Source organism: Hirundo rustica, chromosome Z (assembly GCF_015227805.2).
Source record: "Hirundo rustica isolate bHirRus1 chromosome Z, bHirRus1.pri.v3, whole genome shotgun sequence".
Taxonomy (NCBI): Eukaryota; Metazoa; Chordata; class Aves; order Passeriformes; family Hirundinidae; genus Hirundo; species Hirundo rustica.
In genome coordinates, this window is record NC_053488.1 from 34,712,625 (window position 1) to 34,731,666 (window position 19,042).

Consider the following 19,042-nt stretch of genomic DNA (forward strand, 5'->3'; position numbering starts at 1 on the left):
GATATGTCTCCATCAGTGCTCTGTCCTGAAATGGTGCTGCTGCTCTTCAGTGGGGAAGGCACAAGATGCTTTGCTGGACTGCTGCTCAGGTAAGCAGATTAAATCCAATGCAAGCCAAGAAGCCTTTGCACCCTTCTCCTATGACATAAAAATTACCTTATATTTTCATGGAAAAGTTATCTCAGTCTTGGTTGGCGTATAAATACTTTCCAGCGGGGTTTCCAAGGAAACAGGAAAAACTGTGCGCATGTGTACATGTCCATGTGTATGTGCGTGCATGTGTGCGCGTGTGTGTAGGTGGGAGGAAAAGGTGTTATCTTCAGATTGGAAACTATTTTTAGGTAAGCCACAGGTTAAAACAAATGCTAGTTAAGAAGGTGGTGGGGGTGGAACTGGTCTTCTCAGAAGGATCACATTCTGAAGGGCACTTTACAAAACATTTAATGAGCTAGTAAGTGTCCTTTTAGTCTTCCTTCATTTTCTTATGCATGCTTGGTGCCACTCTATGAAGTATTACATAACAGAATCTTCTCCTCAGTGGCGACCTGCTAAAGGTTAAAGACAGAATGCTGTTAAGTAGAACAAAATCCCCAAGGAAGATGCAATATCCAGCAGAAAGAAAGGCAATTTCTGACTTCAAATATAACAGTAATATCTTACAGATGGTGTGGTGGGAGGAGGTATTGTTCCCTCCTGTGCTGGCTAAGGAATGGGAAGGAGAGGAGACACCAGCTGTCTTAGCTGAAGATCTCAGTTTCTTCAAAGAATAAGATATTGGCTGCTGCTTATCGTCAAGTGGGGTGATAAGAGTATCACTACCTGGCACAAATTATTGGGTTGCTGGGTACATTTTCTGAACATCCTTTTTGAATTTCTGCAAGCAGCATTAGGAGAGAGTTTTTCTTGCTGCTCAAGGGTTTGAGCTAGAAAGACAACAGCTGAATTTTCCTGGAGGACAGCGGAGTAAGAAAAATGGAGCTAAGGTCCTATGGAAAAGAGAAAAGCAAGACAGTGGAGTTTGGAAGAGAGAAATGAAGAAATTAAAAACAAAACAAAACAAAACAAAAAAACCCTAATAAATAAGGTGAAATCCACCTAGTCATGACACCTTGCAGAAGTCATTAACTTGACAGTGTCCTTGCATCTATCTTGTATGGTGTTTCAGCTCTGTGTAAGCTTTTCCTTCTTTCTTGTAAAAGAAGGAAAGGAGGAAAGAAAAAGAATTTGGAAAAAATATAAAGGGGTTCCTAAAAAGCCCATAAAGAAACCAGGAGAGGTATATGGAAAACTAAATCATGACAATTAGGAGTATTATGCTTTTAAAAAAAGTTATTTTATGAAAACATATGAAAATTAAAATACAATATGAAAGCTATTTTTTTCTCCTTTGCTTGCAGTCTTAGTCTGAGACCATCTTTTCTTTAACGGTCTTTTCCTAAACATTGTAATTTTAAAATAATAGGGGATTTAAAAGTATAATGGATTTACATGTGTTTTATGTTACGTAATTTATGTTATTTATGTTTTATGTTAATGTGATTTGTTATATATGTTATTCTGTTTTTAGCAGAGGAACATAGAATATTTAATGTACTAATTTTCAGAGAATTCTAACTCCAATAAAGAGACAGATATTCTAAAATGCTTGTGTCTAGGGATTTAGACCCAGACACTATTAATCTGCATCAGTGAAAAGTAAGAAAAAACCCAAACATATGCTTGTTTTGCAAGAGGGAAAAGCATGAAGACCACAGTGGAACTTGACAATGGAGGAGAAAGAATTAGATGCCTGTGCACGTCTTTTGTATCATCAAACAAACAAACAAATAGGATGACCTATTATGTTACTATAGCCATTTCACATCCTGTAGATTTCAGGACATTTTTTCCTCCCAAAGGCGTATTTGAAGTTTTGTCAGTCCAGATTGACAATCTCTCTTGTTTTCTCAGTTCTAAATCATCATTACCACAACATGGAGGCACTAACAGTTTTTTAAGGGATTTTTCTAAACAGCACTTACAGATCACAAAACCTATCTTTAGACTGTACAAGCCAAAAACCAGAGAAAAGAAATTTTATACTGTCCTTCCAAATCTGATACTACAGCAATTCCTTTTGCATTAGAGTAAGGAAAAATCATCAAATTTTCAAGCTACTTGACTGAATTCTGCTTAGAAACAGAAGCAAATTATATCATGCAATGGAGAACTCTTGGTTACAAAAAGATCAAAACTCAAGACCATTTGTAGGTCAAGTTTGGAAAAGCTAAAAATAATGCTTAGGAGGGCTGTGACCAATTTCCCTTCTTCAAATTTTTAGTATTCATCAATGGAAAGAGTCACAGAAATGCTGTGAGCGGGCTTCTGTTGTTGCCTGAAAATTTTGTTTTCTTCTAAAAATTGAGAGTAATCTCATAAGCGTCCGTGAAGTCAATATACAGAGCAGAAGGAAAATAACCACCCAGTGTTAGCTTCAGAGTGATGCTAGAATTTGGAAAGGTGTTTAAGCTATGCACAAAAAGCCAGGCAATACATTGAGGAGAGGCTCTGGTATACTACAGAGCTGGCAGAGACCGTGACAGTGAAGTAGGATCCTAAGCATTATGGGAACCTGTTTATTTGTTCCATGGATTAGTAGACTGTTTTTATTACAACTTCTCAAAAATTCCAGTATGTACATTTAAATTATGAAGTAGGTCTCAGCATATCAATGACTCAAGCAGCCTAAGAAAGCTGCCACATTACCAGCTGCCAAGTTAGGAAGAAGACAAATTTGGAAAGGCCACTGGGGAGGAATCCAGCATGGGCCATCTCAAAACACTGTTAGGAGACCGCCAGGTTTTTATTTTGACAGCAGCTACCTGAAATCCTTTCATTCAGATTGATGGAACTAAATCTGCAGATTCATTCCTCCACCAGTTATAAATATCCCTGCTTTGCTCTATTGTGCCATTTGGATAAGGATAAATAATGTATCCCACATCTAATACATAAGAATCTTTGTTCAGAATGTCCTTATACTTACTGAAATTAACATAAAAGTTCCAAAACTTGCATCACTGCAAATTTAAACTGTCCAAAGGGAGATGAAAGGCATTGCACATTGCTGAGTAACATACTCTTGCACTAATTTTCCCTTCTTCCCCTGCAGTGGCTTGAAATTGAAACCATTATCTCAAATGATAAAGCTCTTTGCAGATTTCTGAACAAGCCTAGGAAATGTTTTATTACAATGTAAATTGATAGCATGTGGACATTGCTGTGATATGTGATTGCTTAAGATTGCTTTTTTCTTAACTGTTTTCATTGAACAGTCTCCGTGGGAAAAGTATCTCATGAAGCAAGATAACAGAAGGCAGGACGCAAAATATTGTGTACAGGTCCTCTGTCACAATGAATTTTTACTATTCCATTAGCACATCATGACAGGTTCTCTTAAGAGAACAGGTTTTGTGCAATGTGACAAGCAATTTCTATTAGCTATATTTAGGGCTGCAAACATCTTATCTGTAAAGAAAAAATACTTTTCCCAAAAGAATAGATTCCAGACTTTCACCTTACCTTACACTGAAGGGTAGGAACAAAAGGCAAGATCTTTTATATATGGCAAACTGTATACACTCGGTTCAGTTGTAAATGAATACTAAATATTATGTAGGTATTTCATACTGTCAGCTTCTTTCTCTTAAGATGTTTACTTCCAGTGAAAAGCACAATCAAGCATGCAATATATTTACTAACACAAGAATAAAAAGAAGAATAAAAAAGTCATTAACCTCTTCAACATTATGGGCAATTCCATTCTGCACTGGTCCCGAATCACTTGGTGGTGTTACTGCAACTTCCACTTTTGCACCTTTCTCTGTGGCATCATCCATAGATAAGAGCAGGGAAAAAACAGGGCAGAATATTAAATTACAAATATACTAGTGAAATAGCTGTCATATACTCAGTCTGAGCAAATTATAAAATAGTAATGTTGAACCAACATCTGCGTTAAAAAGAGAATGTAATTTGTCTACATTTTCAATAAAAATCTTATAAGCAGTGAGCTAGCATTTCGAGAAATATTTAAGTTCATTGCAATATTCAGTGCTCTTTGTTTAAGCTAAATGCACTGAGCCTACCACTTCAGGTAAAAAGTGACCTACAGCAATCACCCCTGACATTACAGAATGCACTGTGCTGCTTCTACAGGTGAGGGCATACATTCAGCGACATAAGTTTCATAACACACTAACCCCTGCAATTAATAAAGTTGTTTCCAAGCTGTAATCCTGCTGTCTCCCATGCAAAAATGTGGGAAAGAATAAACAGATGGTGTAATAACGTGTAATAATAGAGGATGATCTTTAAATCAGAGTCCTGCAGTCCTTGAGCTAAACTTCCACAGGAGTTAAAGGGATAAAGTTAGGCCTTTGGTTTCTGATAAATTTATTAAAATTTATTCTTATTTTGACTGTCTTGGAATTCTCTAAGTGGTAATTACCTCTCTAAGTATGCAGTACATAAATGTGTCAATGACCCAAAATCCCTTGGACGATACAAAATAATGGAGAATAGCAATATGAAATGCCTTACTCAAGTTCAATATGCCTTATGGTATGCTCTTGTGCACAGAAATAAATACAGCTGTCTAGTTGCATTACTGCTACCCTGAGATTCTTCTAAATTAAAAATCTGAGATCACAGCCACAGTGGAGTGCCAGACTCTCTGTAACTATTTCAGTATATGTGTGTTGTCTCTTAAGCCAGTCATCATCATGGTTTATTAACAGACCGTCCCAACCGACTACCTGATTTTGGAAGCAAATAATATGTAAACATAACACAAGGTCAGAAAAAGGGTCAAGTAAAAATGATTCACATTTTATTGGGCACATTTGTATCTGGTTTCCTAATGTAACTAATACGATGAGGTAAAACAGGTCATAGTACAGATTTTCCTTTAGCATAGGAATTTTGGAACTAAAATATAAATTCTTGCCTTAATGGAAACCCTAGTAAGTTAATTTTGCGCAATTAGCATAGATAGGCCTCAATGACTTCTAGAAAGTAATATACAGACAAATAAAATCTTAAATATGAAGGTGCTTAAATATTTAAATGCTTTTTGTGACGAAGGTGATACCATATAAAACACAAATTCTACTAGAGCATTGAAATAAATTAATTAAATTTTTGCATATATAGTGCAAGGAAGTTTTGCCTCTCTGTCACTTCAAAATCACAAAATCAGCTTTGCTTTTTCTTTTCAACATGCTAGAAGGCTTTCTATATGCCTTGACCGGCTTTCTATTCTTGCATTTAACTTTTGTCCCATCCATAAATTTCATACTCTTTGGTACAGAGAATCAGAGTATTTTTACTAAAATAGCAGACGTAATGCAGGCAAGAGTAATGATGAACAATTTTCAAACAAAATAAAACAGTGAAAGAGACTCTGAGGAACAGGTGATAAATTTATAATGCTGCACTCACCATGATTAGCAGCTCCATTCTGCCTTTCACTGTCTTCCACCTGGCACTTCTTTTTCGCAATCTTATGCAGAATTGAGGCCCTTTCCTTGAACTTTCCTAAAATAAAAACATTGTCACTATTAAAATGCAGCCATTTTGAGATGCCAAGTTTGTTTGCCATAGCTTAGGCTCCATAGATTACTGCTGATAATCCATCTCAATTCCTTCTCAAACCACAGATATCCTATTAAACACTATCTCATGTTCCTGTATCCAGGGTTGCGTTTTGTTTGGTGTTTTGTTGTTGTTGTTGTTTTTGTTTGGGTTTTGTTTGTTTGTTTGGTGGGTTTGTTTTGTTTTGTTTTGTTTGTTTGTTTTGTGTGTGTGTGTGTGTGTGTGTGTGTGTGTGTGTGTGTGTAAATAAAATTGTAAATTTTCTTGATTCAGCAACACAGAGAACAAGAAATTGAAACCAAAAGCTATGATTTTTCTTTGGAAGAAGTCAGTAAATTTCCACATATAAATGTGCTGGTATAAGATTTCAGCCAAAGCAGAAGATGAATACAGATGAATCAAGATATGATAAACGAACACAAACAGTTTCAGTTCTCAATAGTAGTACCGTAGAACAGAATTTCATATTAACACATATATTGCATTATAGTGAGTGTCGTCAGTTTTATCACGTTGGACTCATCTATGTGTCTGTGAGCTTCAGTGCTTAGTAAAATTATGAAGAAGATTCTTCTGGGAGTTACTGAAAAACAAACACCTGAAAGACAATACAGTCACTTATCACAGCCAGGATGGCTTCATGAGGGGAAAGTCCTCCTTATCAAACCTGATTTCTGTTTATGACAAGGTAACACACCATGTTGATCAATGGAAACCAATTGATCCTTCTGGATTTTCAGTAATCTTCCAACACTGTGTCTCACAGGATCCTTCTGGCCAAAATGTGCAGCCCAAGGCTGGATAAACACATCATGGGATGTCTGGGCAACTGGGTCAGGGACAAAGGGTTATAGAGAATGGGGTGACATCAGACTGGGGACCTGTCACTGGTGGGGTTCCACAGTTCCATGCTCGGCCCTCTCCTCTTCAGCATCTTCATAAATGACTTGCATGTAGGACTGGAAGGGATACTGAGCAGTCCACAGACCACACAAAACTGGGAGGAGGTGTTGACTCCTTTGAGGGCAGGGAGGCCCCGCAGAAAGACCCTAACAAATCAGGGGTCTGGGCAATCACCAACAACATGAATTTCAACAGGAGAAAGTGCTGGATTCTGCACTTAGAATGGGGCAGCCCTGGATGTATTGGCAGACTTGGGAACTGAGACACTGGAAAGCAGTGCCATGGAAAGGGACCTAGGGGTCCTGGCAAGCTGAACACGAGTCAGCAGTGCCCTGGCAGCCAGGAGGGCCAACCCTGTCCTGGGGTGCATCAGGCACAACATCACCAGCCAGGCAAGGGAGGGGATTGTCCCCTCTGCTCTGAGCTGGGGCAGCCTCACCTCAAGTGCTGGGGGCTGGTTGGAGTGTCACAATATGAGAAAGACATGAAACTGTTAGAGAGCATCCAGAGGGAAATGAGGATGGTGAAGAGCCTTGAGGAGATGTATGAGAAGCAGCTGAGGTCACTTGGTCTGTTCAACATGGAGACGAGGAGACTTGAGGGGAGACCTCATTTCAACCCTTCCTTGTGAGGAGAACGGGGGGGCAGACACAGATCTCTGTGCTGACCAGTGACAGGACCTGAGGGAATGGCCTGAAGCTGAGTCAGGGGAGGTTTATGTTGGATGTTAGAGAAAGGTTTTTCACTCTGAGGGTTGTTGGGCACCAGACCAGCTCTCCAGGAAAGAGGTCACAGCAGCAGCCTGACAGAGTTCAAGAAGCATTTAGACAGTGCTCTCAGGCGCATGGTGTGACTCTTGGGGATGGTGCTGTGCAGGGCCAGGAGTTGGACTTGATGATCCTTGTGGGTACCTTCCAATTCAGCATATTCTGTTATTCTGTGATTCAGAAGGGGAAGAAGAAATCTCCAGAATACATGATTTTCATATCAAGATTCCTAAAGGTAAATTTTTTTCTAAATCTGCCAGGTTGGGGATTTTTTATGTCCCATGAAGTTAACCATGCAGCTCAACATCTGGGGCAACACACTCTCCACAGCTCCCAGGTTTTGTCACTCTTTACTGACCACTGTGTCCAAATGGTACCGTAAAACAAGGCAAGGTCAAAGATGTCAAATATTAAGTGAAATGAAACCATTTTCCGCCTCGCTAGATCCTTCTATGTAAGGACTCTTTGGACATCTTATGACAGCCTATGATGTGTAGAAAGCTGACATATCTGCCGTTACTGATTTATCCTGATTGCTATTGCACTTTCAGTGTTTTAAAATATTTTTTAAAGTGTAATTGGTGGATATTTTACAGCACATTTTTTTAATTAAAAATACTATTTCAATGCAGGAACTGTAGCTCTTTTAATTCCTCATCTCCAGTTACAAAATTCCATTGAAAACTGTTGGTGTCCCTGCAGCAAAACCAGCACAGACTTAAGACCAGAAGATATTTCAATGGAATTATATAAAAGACTAACAGTGGAAAATAAAAGAAAGAAGTCATGAATTAATTCAGTTATTTGGATAACAGTCACTTGTTGCCAAGCTAAAAACTTGGAGAAATTCCAAACACACAAGGATAAATCATTAATCAGGAAAGAAATCCTCTCTTCTCTCCTTGAAATGGAAGCTTCAAACCCCTGTATCCACACTTCTGTATGTGAAGAAGCATATGAGCAGTTCACAGGGACTAGTAGCTATCATTTGCTGGGAAGTAGAACTAATTTTGCAACAGCAAACCACTTGGATACTAATAATAATACCACAAATATTTATTAAGCAGTACTGTTCTTTCTGCAGTCCCTACCTTTTCAAAAACACATCATGCTCTAAAAAAACCTCCCCAAATTAGCAATTCACAATATTTTGCAAATATTATCTGTCTTGGCACCCAGAGTAAAACGCCTGCAGAACAGTATGTAAGCATAGAACACAATCATAAATAACAAGGCATCTCATTATTTCACCACACAGGGTAAAAGGCAGAGATTCTAGATAGAAGGGAAGAAGTAAGAATGAGTTAAAGAAAGACAGAGTGAGAGAAAGAACAGGATTTTTTGGGGGACAGCAGATAAAAGAGAGAAAAAAAAAATTACAAATCCTATCCCCAAATATTTTAAGCCAAAATTCTGAGTCATGGAAGTTCCTAATTTCTTTTGAAAGAGTAGGGGCATTTAAAAATGCTTATACAGGAGTATATATTAAAAGGTGCCTGATACAGTTTCAGTTTGCTAAAGGATTGTGATAGCTTTATGACTCAAACTCAGCTTTACATGTTTGAGAATTCAGCTTGTGATGCCACATATATATAAATGAATTTTATGCAAGCGATGAAAATGATGCAGTGGAAACATTTTATGAAAAATATCTGTGGAGTCATCCATGTCTCCTCCACCTATTCTAAGATAGTGTAGGACCTTTCAATTAAAGATTCAGTTTTAGAGATTAATTAAAATGATGAAGAACCTAAAGATATTCTAGTATTTTATTTGAGATTGTGTGAAACTCTATACGTTTTCTTAACAGAGAAACATGGCCACTATTGAACTGAAAAGAAAATCAGCTCAATAAGTTCAAAAGAATCTTCTCAAAGATTCATATTGGTTTAGATTAGCTTAATTGAATGTTCTCCATTTTTTTCACATTTACAGAAACCTACCAGCATATTTAGAAAGAATTTCTGACACTGACTTTTAACAATTTTAAGTTACACCTTTTCATTCAGGAGATTGTTACACAGTTATTAAGTCACTGTCATGGAAGTTAAAATCAACATTTGAAATGAAAAATGTGTTTTATTTCTCAATAGATGCATGGTTCAGTTTACATTGTTTTACATCATTGCCTTCCATTAGATTCACTCAATGTAGGTAACAAAAGTGCAAGGAAATTATTAAAAGACATTATTAACTATCAAACCCATGAAACTGACAAAGCAGTAGTACTTGCCTGCGTGAAGACAGTGAAATGTAAAAAGACAGCAGAGAAATACCTCCTCCCTCTCTCTCTCTCCCTCCCTTTCCCTACCATTTTTCTGCTTTAAACCAAATCAAAACTTGTTCACTGAAGGGGAAGCACAGAGCCACCAAGAAAAAGGACCAGCTGAGGATGTATCTAAGTCATTCCAATATTCAGAAAGCCACTAAGGCCAGTCTTAGCCATGGATCTTTTCTCATGTCTTTTTTCTTGTCTTTAGAAGGTGTCATTAAATAAAGGATAGGAATCTTATGTCACTGTTCTTATTTCTAGAAAGGAGGTGCCTATGTTTCCTCTGGAACTGTCCTACGTATTATGGTTTAAGTATGTAAGAGATTTTCACAACAGCTGGTATAATGAGAGTTTAGGTGAATGACAATGCATGCTTCCACAGACCTAAAATAACACAGATTGCCATAGAAAATTCTTAGTTAACCTAGGTTCACTGAACTCCAACAGATCTGGCAGCTCATATTAGTTTGCAAAGAATGAAGTAGAAGGAAGAGGTGATCAAGGCCAGATGATTCCTAAAGAAGGTAGCTTAAAACTACTTTTTTTTTTTTTTTTTTTTTTTTTTTTTTTTTTTTTTTTTTTTAAGATACAAGCAAATCAGTATTGTATAATGTAGATATGCATTGATTTGCATGAGTTAACTCCAGCTGGCATCAGCTGGCAGAGATTCTCCTTCTGATAAACGATACATTAAAAAGCCAATCCTTTATCTACAAACTAAATAGCAGCCTACAGGCTCCCTGGGTCAGAAAAATATCTGATTTGATGTGAAAACAATTCTTCAGGAATTCACTCATTTAAAAATTCAAGACTCTACCACTTGCCTTGTTTTCAGTCTGTGATCAAAGGAAAACTACCGCATCTATGTAGCTTTAGCCAAGCTTTCGTGAGTCTGAACATGTCAAATCTGCAGCTGTTGAGCACTCTGAACTGTACTTACTAATTCTGCTCATGACCTGCCGTGGAACATAACTAGTAAGTCACTACTCATCAATTCCAGAAATCCATTTTACATGCTTTTTCCTTTAAGATCAAGCAGAAGTATCAAATGAAAACACATGCAATTTTGTCATGTTGTAGGCTATTAGTGGAGCACAAGATTACAGTAAGGGTCTTTTCTCATCTTGTAGGGCACATTTACTCTCTCAGTTTGACCTGATTAATCTAAAATTAATTTAAAGTCACTTTCAGACAAAAGAGAAACAATCAAAACAATAGAAATCAGTTTCTAATACATGAAACACAATGGCTTTCTGGCCATTAGGCTAAATCTGATTGTGTGTTACAGTTTAACCATTAATTCTTGTCCCTGATTGTTCTCATGCAGCCGGAAGAATAAATGTACCTGAGTTCCCTCACTAGAGAATATTCCTTATCTCCAGTCCAGGCTTGAGGACATAAGGACGTACTTTATCAGAAAAAAATCAATGGATTTGTAACAGGATTTATGTGTTCCTATGAATAAGTTGCTGTGCAAAAGGTACAAAAACCTCAGTCAAAAAAAGGAAAAGAAAGAAGAAAATGGGTAAGGCAAGTAAGTGTGATGCAGCGTGATAGCAATTAAACTTCTGAAAATCCAAATAGAAAGCTGAAATATAGTACACTTTGATCAAAATACAACCTCTGAGATATACTCATCATTACTTGCTTTGTGAAAGACAAGTGAAAATGATGATGGTTGTATTTGAGAAGGTAAACTGCATCATAGACCCTTGTCAGTGTCAATGTTTCTAAAGACAAAGAGCTTCCTTTTTATTTCTGCTACTGGATTTTCCCTGTTGCTACAGTATAGTCCTGAATTGTTTATTCATGAGAAATGCATTCTGAGATGACATTGAATATTAAAAGCATTACTTCTGCATAGGTACAGTAATAATATACATATATGTATGTATTATATTGCAACAGGTGTTTCCCTACAAATAACTACATTTAGATGTCAATAGAGTATTTATGAATTTCAGAAGGCTACTTTTGAAATAGTAGATTTAATACTTCACCATAAAAAATAAAAATCTTAACATACCCAGGTTTAAGGCTACAATGAGAAATTACCTTTTTATCTTGATTGTAATGAAGACTGAGATAAGACATACCACAAAAACTTTACCTCTGGTAGCCATATTGAGTGGCCCAGGTTAATGGCTCCTTACAGGTGCTTGAGAAGTGTGTTTAAACAACAGAGACACCACTGTTTGCCTGTTAAAATCTACTTTCATCACATATTTTATATTGATGTCACCCTTGCGAAGCAGATGCTTAATTTGGGCAATGGAGCACAGTGAGGCAAGATCATTCTACGAGCTCAGGCCCACCACAGATGGGAACAGCATCTTCCAACACCTGGTGCAAAGGTGCATGGAACCACCTCTCACAACCAGTCCCAGAACCAGATGGATACATTGGTGTATCAACAGCAGGTACAGAAGGAGGGAAATAGATGCTATCACTTTCCATGCTCCCTGAGGAATTATCATGAGTAAGTCATGTAATGAAGATTCTCTTAAAATCTTCAAGATTACTCAACACTAGAAAGCAATTGTGTCTTTAAAAGAGAGAAATACAGCATTTGTCTTAAAAACCAAGAGGAATAGGTGGCTAACTTTTCTACGGGCCTCAAGATTTTCCCTATCCCCAAACAAGCTTCTAATTTTTAAACTTAACAAAAACATCTGTCTGGCATTATAATCAGAGAGCCGGACAAGAGGCCTTGATCCTACACACAATCAAGTCTCAGTTCAGGGATAATTCCAAACTGTAGAAATGTTGACAGCACTATGACAAAAAAGCATGTATTGGAAATTTAATACAGAGTTAACTGCTTTCCTGAATTAGTATGAAAGAGCTGCAATGCTTTTGAATTAGCAGAAAAATTTCCTGAGATTTCACTGAGCCCTAATTACTTCCTTCTTGTATTGCTAGGATGAGGATTTCAAACTGCAAATTTTTTTGCATTGCAATCAAGCGTACAATTAATATCCCAAGAATAAACATGCCTAGTTTTTAAAGGTTATTTTTTACTTTTCAATAATACAGTAAACTGAAGTCACTTATCAATTATTCTCAGTGATTTGAAAATCCATAAATTAATTCTTCTTCTTGAATTCATTGTAAAATACGGCATCAAATAAGCACCTACAACCTATGTTATACTGTGCCATATAATTTGCAAGTATGGTTTCTGCATATGTTCTTTGCTAAAAGCATCCCATTGTATTTCCTTACCTGAAATAGCAGAACTGAAATGTTGAAAACAAATACTTCAAAAAAAGAGTTGTAACTGATTGAGCCATCAATAAAGACATGCAAAAAGGAGTTATTCAAAAAATGGAAAAAATTAAAATAAGACCAAGAAAAACAAAGGAAAAATGTAAACACATAAAAGACGGTCAGAGGACTTCAAAAAAAGCTCATACAAACAATTCTAAAATATTTCTTACCTTCTTCAGTCATTGTGTCATAATATTTTAGGTTTCCATATGATCCAAGCTCTATAACATCACAGTAAAAACACAGAGATAAGGAACCAGCAGACATTCAAGAAATGTACATGTTTTTTCATGTGCTTCATAAACTGGAACAGTGATTATGCAAAACATTTTCCAGGACAACGAAACACAGATTACAGAAACGGCACTGCTTTCCCCCTCCAAAATTTCACAAGTCATTGACTTTAGCTAAAGTGTTAAACTTGCTAAAGTGAGATGCAGGAGAAGCACTGAAATCTAAAATTTAGCCTTTTCAAGTTTCTTGACAATTCGACGCCCTTACATTTCGAAAAGATAATAAACCTTGAGAGTACCTAAAAAGTTGTAATTTTGCAAATTAAGCTCTTTCATCATTCCCCAGGTCAGACATTCAAATATTTCTGTATCCAAATTAAACATAAAAGTCTCAAAACACATAATTTTAGGAACTGTTCATAATGCTGTCCCCCAAACACTGTCTTGATACCAGTGCTGGTGTTGCCTGGCTTTAGAGAGGCTACTTAATTTAACCACTCTCTTGTCAGTTGTGAAATCAGAAAAAAGTTACTTGCTTCATCAGGTGATATGAGACCTAAATTAATTAAATCATTAAATCTATCTAAACATATTGCATTAGTATATTTTATCAGGACAGAAAAAAATAATGGAATTCAGAGGTCTTGGTCTGTAGGGATACTCGTATTTGTTCCTGTATGATACAAGCTTGCATGAAATCACCTTTTTACTCCAGATGTGGCTTTACACTCCTTTTATTGAAGTGTTTTTTTCTTAACATTTGGCATATATGTTATTATATGTATAAACACAATAATTAATATAAGCCTACAAAATAGGAAAATGAAAAATTAAGCTCAGTGAGGAATTTGTAAAAGATCTGACTGAGGAATTTGTGGATGACCACTCATCATTTTTATGTAAAGTTTTGCAACTGAGTTTCTGAGCATCCAACCCTTGACAGAATGTAACCATTAAAAAATGGATATTTAACAGTTTGATGATGCTTTTTTTCTTTTCATATTTATGAAAGAGCTTAAGCAATTAAATACAAAAGTGATATCCAATTATTTAGTTTTTTGATGAGGCATGATGATTTTCCAACAATTTTCACGAAGGTGAATTTCAGTAGAGGCTTGGCTATTAGTTTTTAACTGTAATATACTGTGGTGATATCTAATCTTACACTTTGATAGACACATTTAAAAAATCTTAAAAAGGAATCTTACATCATTTTCAGAGACAGAGAATGCCCTATGCCATGTAACAAAAACATACAGGATATTATCATTGGGTTTTTTTGTTTTGTTTTGGGGTGTTTTTTATTTGGTTTTGTTTGTTTGTTTTGTTTTGTTTTGTTTTGTTTTAGTGAGTATGATTGGATTGTAATGATTTTTCATAGGCATATTATAAAGAAACTTTTAAGTATGCATATACTCTTGCTAGTACAATGCAGTGTGTTACTTGCCCATAAGTAAGCCAAATAGAATAGGACATAAAGTCTCTCTTAAAGCAAAGAAAAATGTAATTAAAAGACAAATCTAATATATTGTTTTACAGCAATAAAGAATGTATATCCTGTTTTGGAAAAATGTTCTTAGTCTTGCAACAAAATCTTTGTAGCTGCTAGTACATATAAGAAGCTATTGTGATGCTATCCTAACTTTCGTCTTAAAGATTTAATTTCCTTACCTGGAAAAAACTCCCAATAACTTCAATATAGATTTCCCTATATATAGCATTTGGATCTACTTGTCCTGTTTAGTTAGGGATCAGTATTTGCTGATTCTACAGGCAGCACCTTTGCTTATACTTATTCTCACTGATCTTTGTCTTCATGTGTCTGGGGCATGCTTTGTTAGAACCTGGGCTGAAGCATTCACTGGAGATTGAGGACAGGACTGGAACACATATGCCAGAAAGATTCTGTCAAAAGAAGCGTAAGAGTAAATAAAGAAATGGAGGCATGTGGAGAACAAAATGTTGGCAGAGACGGACTGCATTAATGAAGTTGAGAAGAACATTGAACCACAGCAACAAACTTCAGAATTAACACAATAACATGAGGGTTCTGACTCAGCAGATGAAACAGAAGAGATTTTGGAGGAAACCAACTGTGAATTCTAAATTAAAAAAAAAAAAAAAAAGGAGGGGTGGCAGCAAGACAGGACATTTCACACAGTGGCAATCCCATTTAAATCTATTTGTTTCCCATCTGAAGTTAGAGATAAAAGACAAACAAGAAAGATAAAAAGGGTTGATCTGACCTTACAGAGACCACAAAAGAAGAGAAACAAGGTGATGCATGACAGTGCATGATGCTGATAATAATCACGTTCTGGGCACTTCAGCAATTCAACACAGCAAGGATTAAACAAGGTTGATTCCTGCAGTTAGCAAAATTATTTCTGGGAAAATTCTAATCTTGCTGGTGAGATTATGGTCTCTAAAGCTTATAGTCCTATACCCAGAGTGGTACACTTCATACCATCACCAGCCCACTAACTGCAATGCACTACAATAATCCAAGAAAACATTAGCAGGATGTATTCACATAAATTATATTTGAGGGCTTTAAGATTACTCAGGTCAGTGCTGCTTGGCAGATCTGCCTCTATACAGTCTGCTTCCAATATATGGTACTTCTGTTGTGAAGTTTGGACTAAATCTGCTCCTCATTTTTGAGTTCTCCTGTTATACCAAGATACATTCAGTTTAATATAACTTTAAGTAAACAGAAAATTAAGTACCTTTCAGAAAACAAAAAAGTTGTATTGGAAAAATTTCACAGCTCTAGAAATAAACTTATTTAAAATGGAATTGAAATGGAATTGAAAGGGTACTTGCAAAATTATCCCCAAATCCAATACAATTAAAATTTGACAATTCCATTTTTGTGAACATGCTATGCAATTCTCATGGTGAGGTCAGAGTAGACAGACTGGATGACAGCCAGCACCTGCTTCCCTGCTGGTCACATGAAACAAAGAGGATGCAGAGGCAGCTTAACAGCTGATCCCCAACCATTACAGAGTCACTGAATTAATTTGCTCCCTTCTACATACTTTTACACCAGAAAAGAATAGAAGGTTCCTGGTAATCCTGGCTGACATTCCTGAAGTACTACAGCAACTTTGTCTTACTACCAATTATTCTCTACTGTGTTCGTAGGTGTCACACCACATCAAAGCAAACAAAAAATATTGTTGGTTAATGGGGCTATGTTATTTGTGATTTCAAATTACATTCAAGACACCCAGCATGGCTCCACCAACAGAAAAGTCCTGCCTGATCAACTTAGTGACCTTCTATGATGGAGTGACTACATCAATGGACAAGGGAAGAGCTACAGATGATCCCCTCATGCTCCCTCTGGAGCTGGAGAGAGATGGATCTCTTTAGTGCAAAGAAGTTGACTGGATGGTTACATTCAGAGAGTAGCGGTCAACGGCTCAGAGTCCTGATAGACGCTGGCAGTGAGTGGTGTCCCTCTGAGATCAGTCTTATTTAAAATCTCATCAACTTCATCCCATTGACAGGGGAGATCAAGTGCATCCTCAGAAAGTCTGAAGACAATATCAAGCTAAGTGATGCAGTTGCCACATCCAAAGGACAGGGTGTCATTCAGAGGGACCTGGACAAATGGGAATGGGAATTTAATGAGAATTAACAAGATCAAGTGCAAGGCACCGCACCTGTTGGGGCAATCCCTGGTTCCAATACAGGCCATGGGATGAACAGATGGAGAGGCAGCCCTGCTGAGAAGGGCTTGGGGCTGCTGGTGAAGGAAAGGCTGGACACATGCCCAGCCATGGGCACTTACTGCTCAAAAAACCAAACATATCCTGGGCTCTATCCAAAGCAGCGTGGGCAGCAGGGCCAGGGAGGGGATTCTGCCCCTCTGCTCTGCTAAAGTGACACCCCACCTGGAACCCTGCATCCAGCTCTGGGGTCCCAGCACAGGAAGGACATGGATGGAGAGAGTCTACAGAAGGGCCACCAAGATGATTAGAGGGATAGAGTCCTTCTCCTATGAAGACAGCCCATTTGGGTTGTTCTGCCTATAGAAGAAAAGGCTCTGAGAAGACCACAGAGCAGCCTGCCACTTAAAGGGGAACTGCAAAAGAGATGGGGGCAAACTTTTTTGGTAGGAGTTACTGTGGTAGAAAGAAAGTAGATTCACACTAGACATAAGAAAGGTATTTTTTATATGGAGGATGTTGAAACAATGGCCCAGGTTGCTCAGAGAGATGTGGTAAATGCCTCGTGCCTGGACATATCCAAACACAGGATGGACAGGGCTCTGAGCAACCTGATCTGGTTGAACATATCCCTGCTCATTGCAGGGAGATTGTACTAGATGATCTTTAAACATCCATTGCAACAAACTATTCAATGATTCTATTAAATAAGATAGCTAATAACTCAGTTTATTTTACAGTCACTAAGTATAGTACATAGTTTGTGATGAAATACTAATTTCTTTTAAGTATATAGCCCCAGGCTGCCATAGAAGAAAAGTAAAACCGCTATTTCTCTTCACTCTCCTGTGACTTAGATCTCAGGCACAGACTGCAGCTGACCCTAGTAAGGTCAGAAATAAGCCTGTCAGCTTATTCTGACAGCTATTTTAGAGACAGAAACCTGCATTACTAAAGGTATGCATCCCCTCAAGGAAAACGTAAAGTCAGACTCTCAAATGAAACTCATTCTGGGTATCTTCAACAAGCATGAGACTTTAACTTTGCATAAAAAATGTATTTGTATGAGAATTCATGTCACACTCCACCAAGTTAATTAAAAGCTTCGAAGTTGATATATCTATTATTTAAAACAAAAAATGGTAAAGAGAAATTACCAATGGCAATCCCATATTTTTTAGTACAATTCCACTGCTGCATTTACTAGATGCTCCTTTTGTTTGACTTCTACAGTCATGAAGGTGCCAAGGCTTACTTCTCCATCTGCATCAGTGGGAGCTTAGCTTAAAGGAAATTTTGAGCCATTCTGGAACAAGCAGATAGAGAACAAATAGTTTTCCTGAGTTTTCATATTCATAAATTCAAACTACGAAAAGGTGGGATACCTAAGACATAGAAGAGAAGTGAAATCGGAAAATAAGGGCTCAAAACTAGTAATTAAATTAAGGACACACATGCAGCAAAAAACTTCAATTATCTTTTCTTAGAAGAAAGTAAATAATTATGAAAAATTCTAAGCTTACAAAGTTTACTTTATAAATAAAGTGAGTACTGGAGACAGAAGAGAATTTCTGTGTGAGAGATTGTACACAGAATTCTGAAAGTCAGCAAATTCCTGGTTACCAAGACATTATTTTGGAAACCCACTCTTCCCCTTTGTATCTTTTTGATATGACGTCTGATTTGCAGTTACTATTATCATCATGCTTAACATGATGTCCTTTCTTTATATGCATTTTTTTTATAGAAGGCCAAAAAACTGGCTCAAGGAATTAGAGGAATTCATATGATAACACCAAGGAGCACAAGTATGTCTTTACTGTTTTTTCTTCTAGATATCATAGTTTTGAGAAAATTTAATTAGATGATCAGTCTCACCCATAAACAGAAAAAAGAGCTACTTTAAAAACTTTTCTAGATAAGTTGTAGTGACTATCCAAACTAAACTGGAATCAACGTTTGATTTGGTTTCAGCAATGATGTTAGATTAGGAACTAAGATCTCTTGATGCTAAGAACTTGTGAAAGATTTAGTGAAGATTAACATTACAGGTTTAAAATGAGAGTCCTAACCTCTAAGAGATCTTTAACAAAAGAAAATGCCTTTGTACTTACACTATTAGAGGAAAACCACACAAATTTCCACCAACTGAAGGCTAACAGAAATTGTGAATTTTAAAAAGAAAGAAATATTTGAATTTTGGGTTTTTTTCAGTGAATCTCATTCCGACTCCTACCATTTACAAACTTCATAAACCTCTTAGATTTCTGGTTTAGGGCAAAT

General features: G+C 36.9%; 1 protein-coding gene across 6 annotated transcripts in view; it reads right to left on the bottom strand.

The window, feature by feature from the left end:
* Positions 1 to 19,042, bottom strand: part of SLC24A2 (solute carrier family 24 member 2) — a 115,707-nt gene that overhangs the window by 27,403 nt on the left and 69,262 nt on the right. For 3 of the 6 annotated variants that reach the window (XM_040090306.2, XM_040090305.1, XM_058424090.1), the window contains exons 5-7: positions 13,017 to 13,067; positions 5,482 to 5,577; positions 3,777 to 3,862 (exon numbers count right to left, since the gene is read on the bottom strand). In XM_040090306.2, the coding sequence (XP_039946240.1) occupies positions 3,777 to 3,862; positions 5,482 to 5,577; positions 13,017 to 13,067 (233 nt within the window). The remainder of the gene's footprint in view (positions 1 to 3,776; positions 3,863 to 5,481; positions 5,578 to 13,016; positions 13,068 to 19,042) is intronic. The other 3 variants (XM_040090307.2, XM_040090308.1, XM_058424091.1) reach the window with 1 other exon arrangement.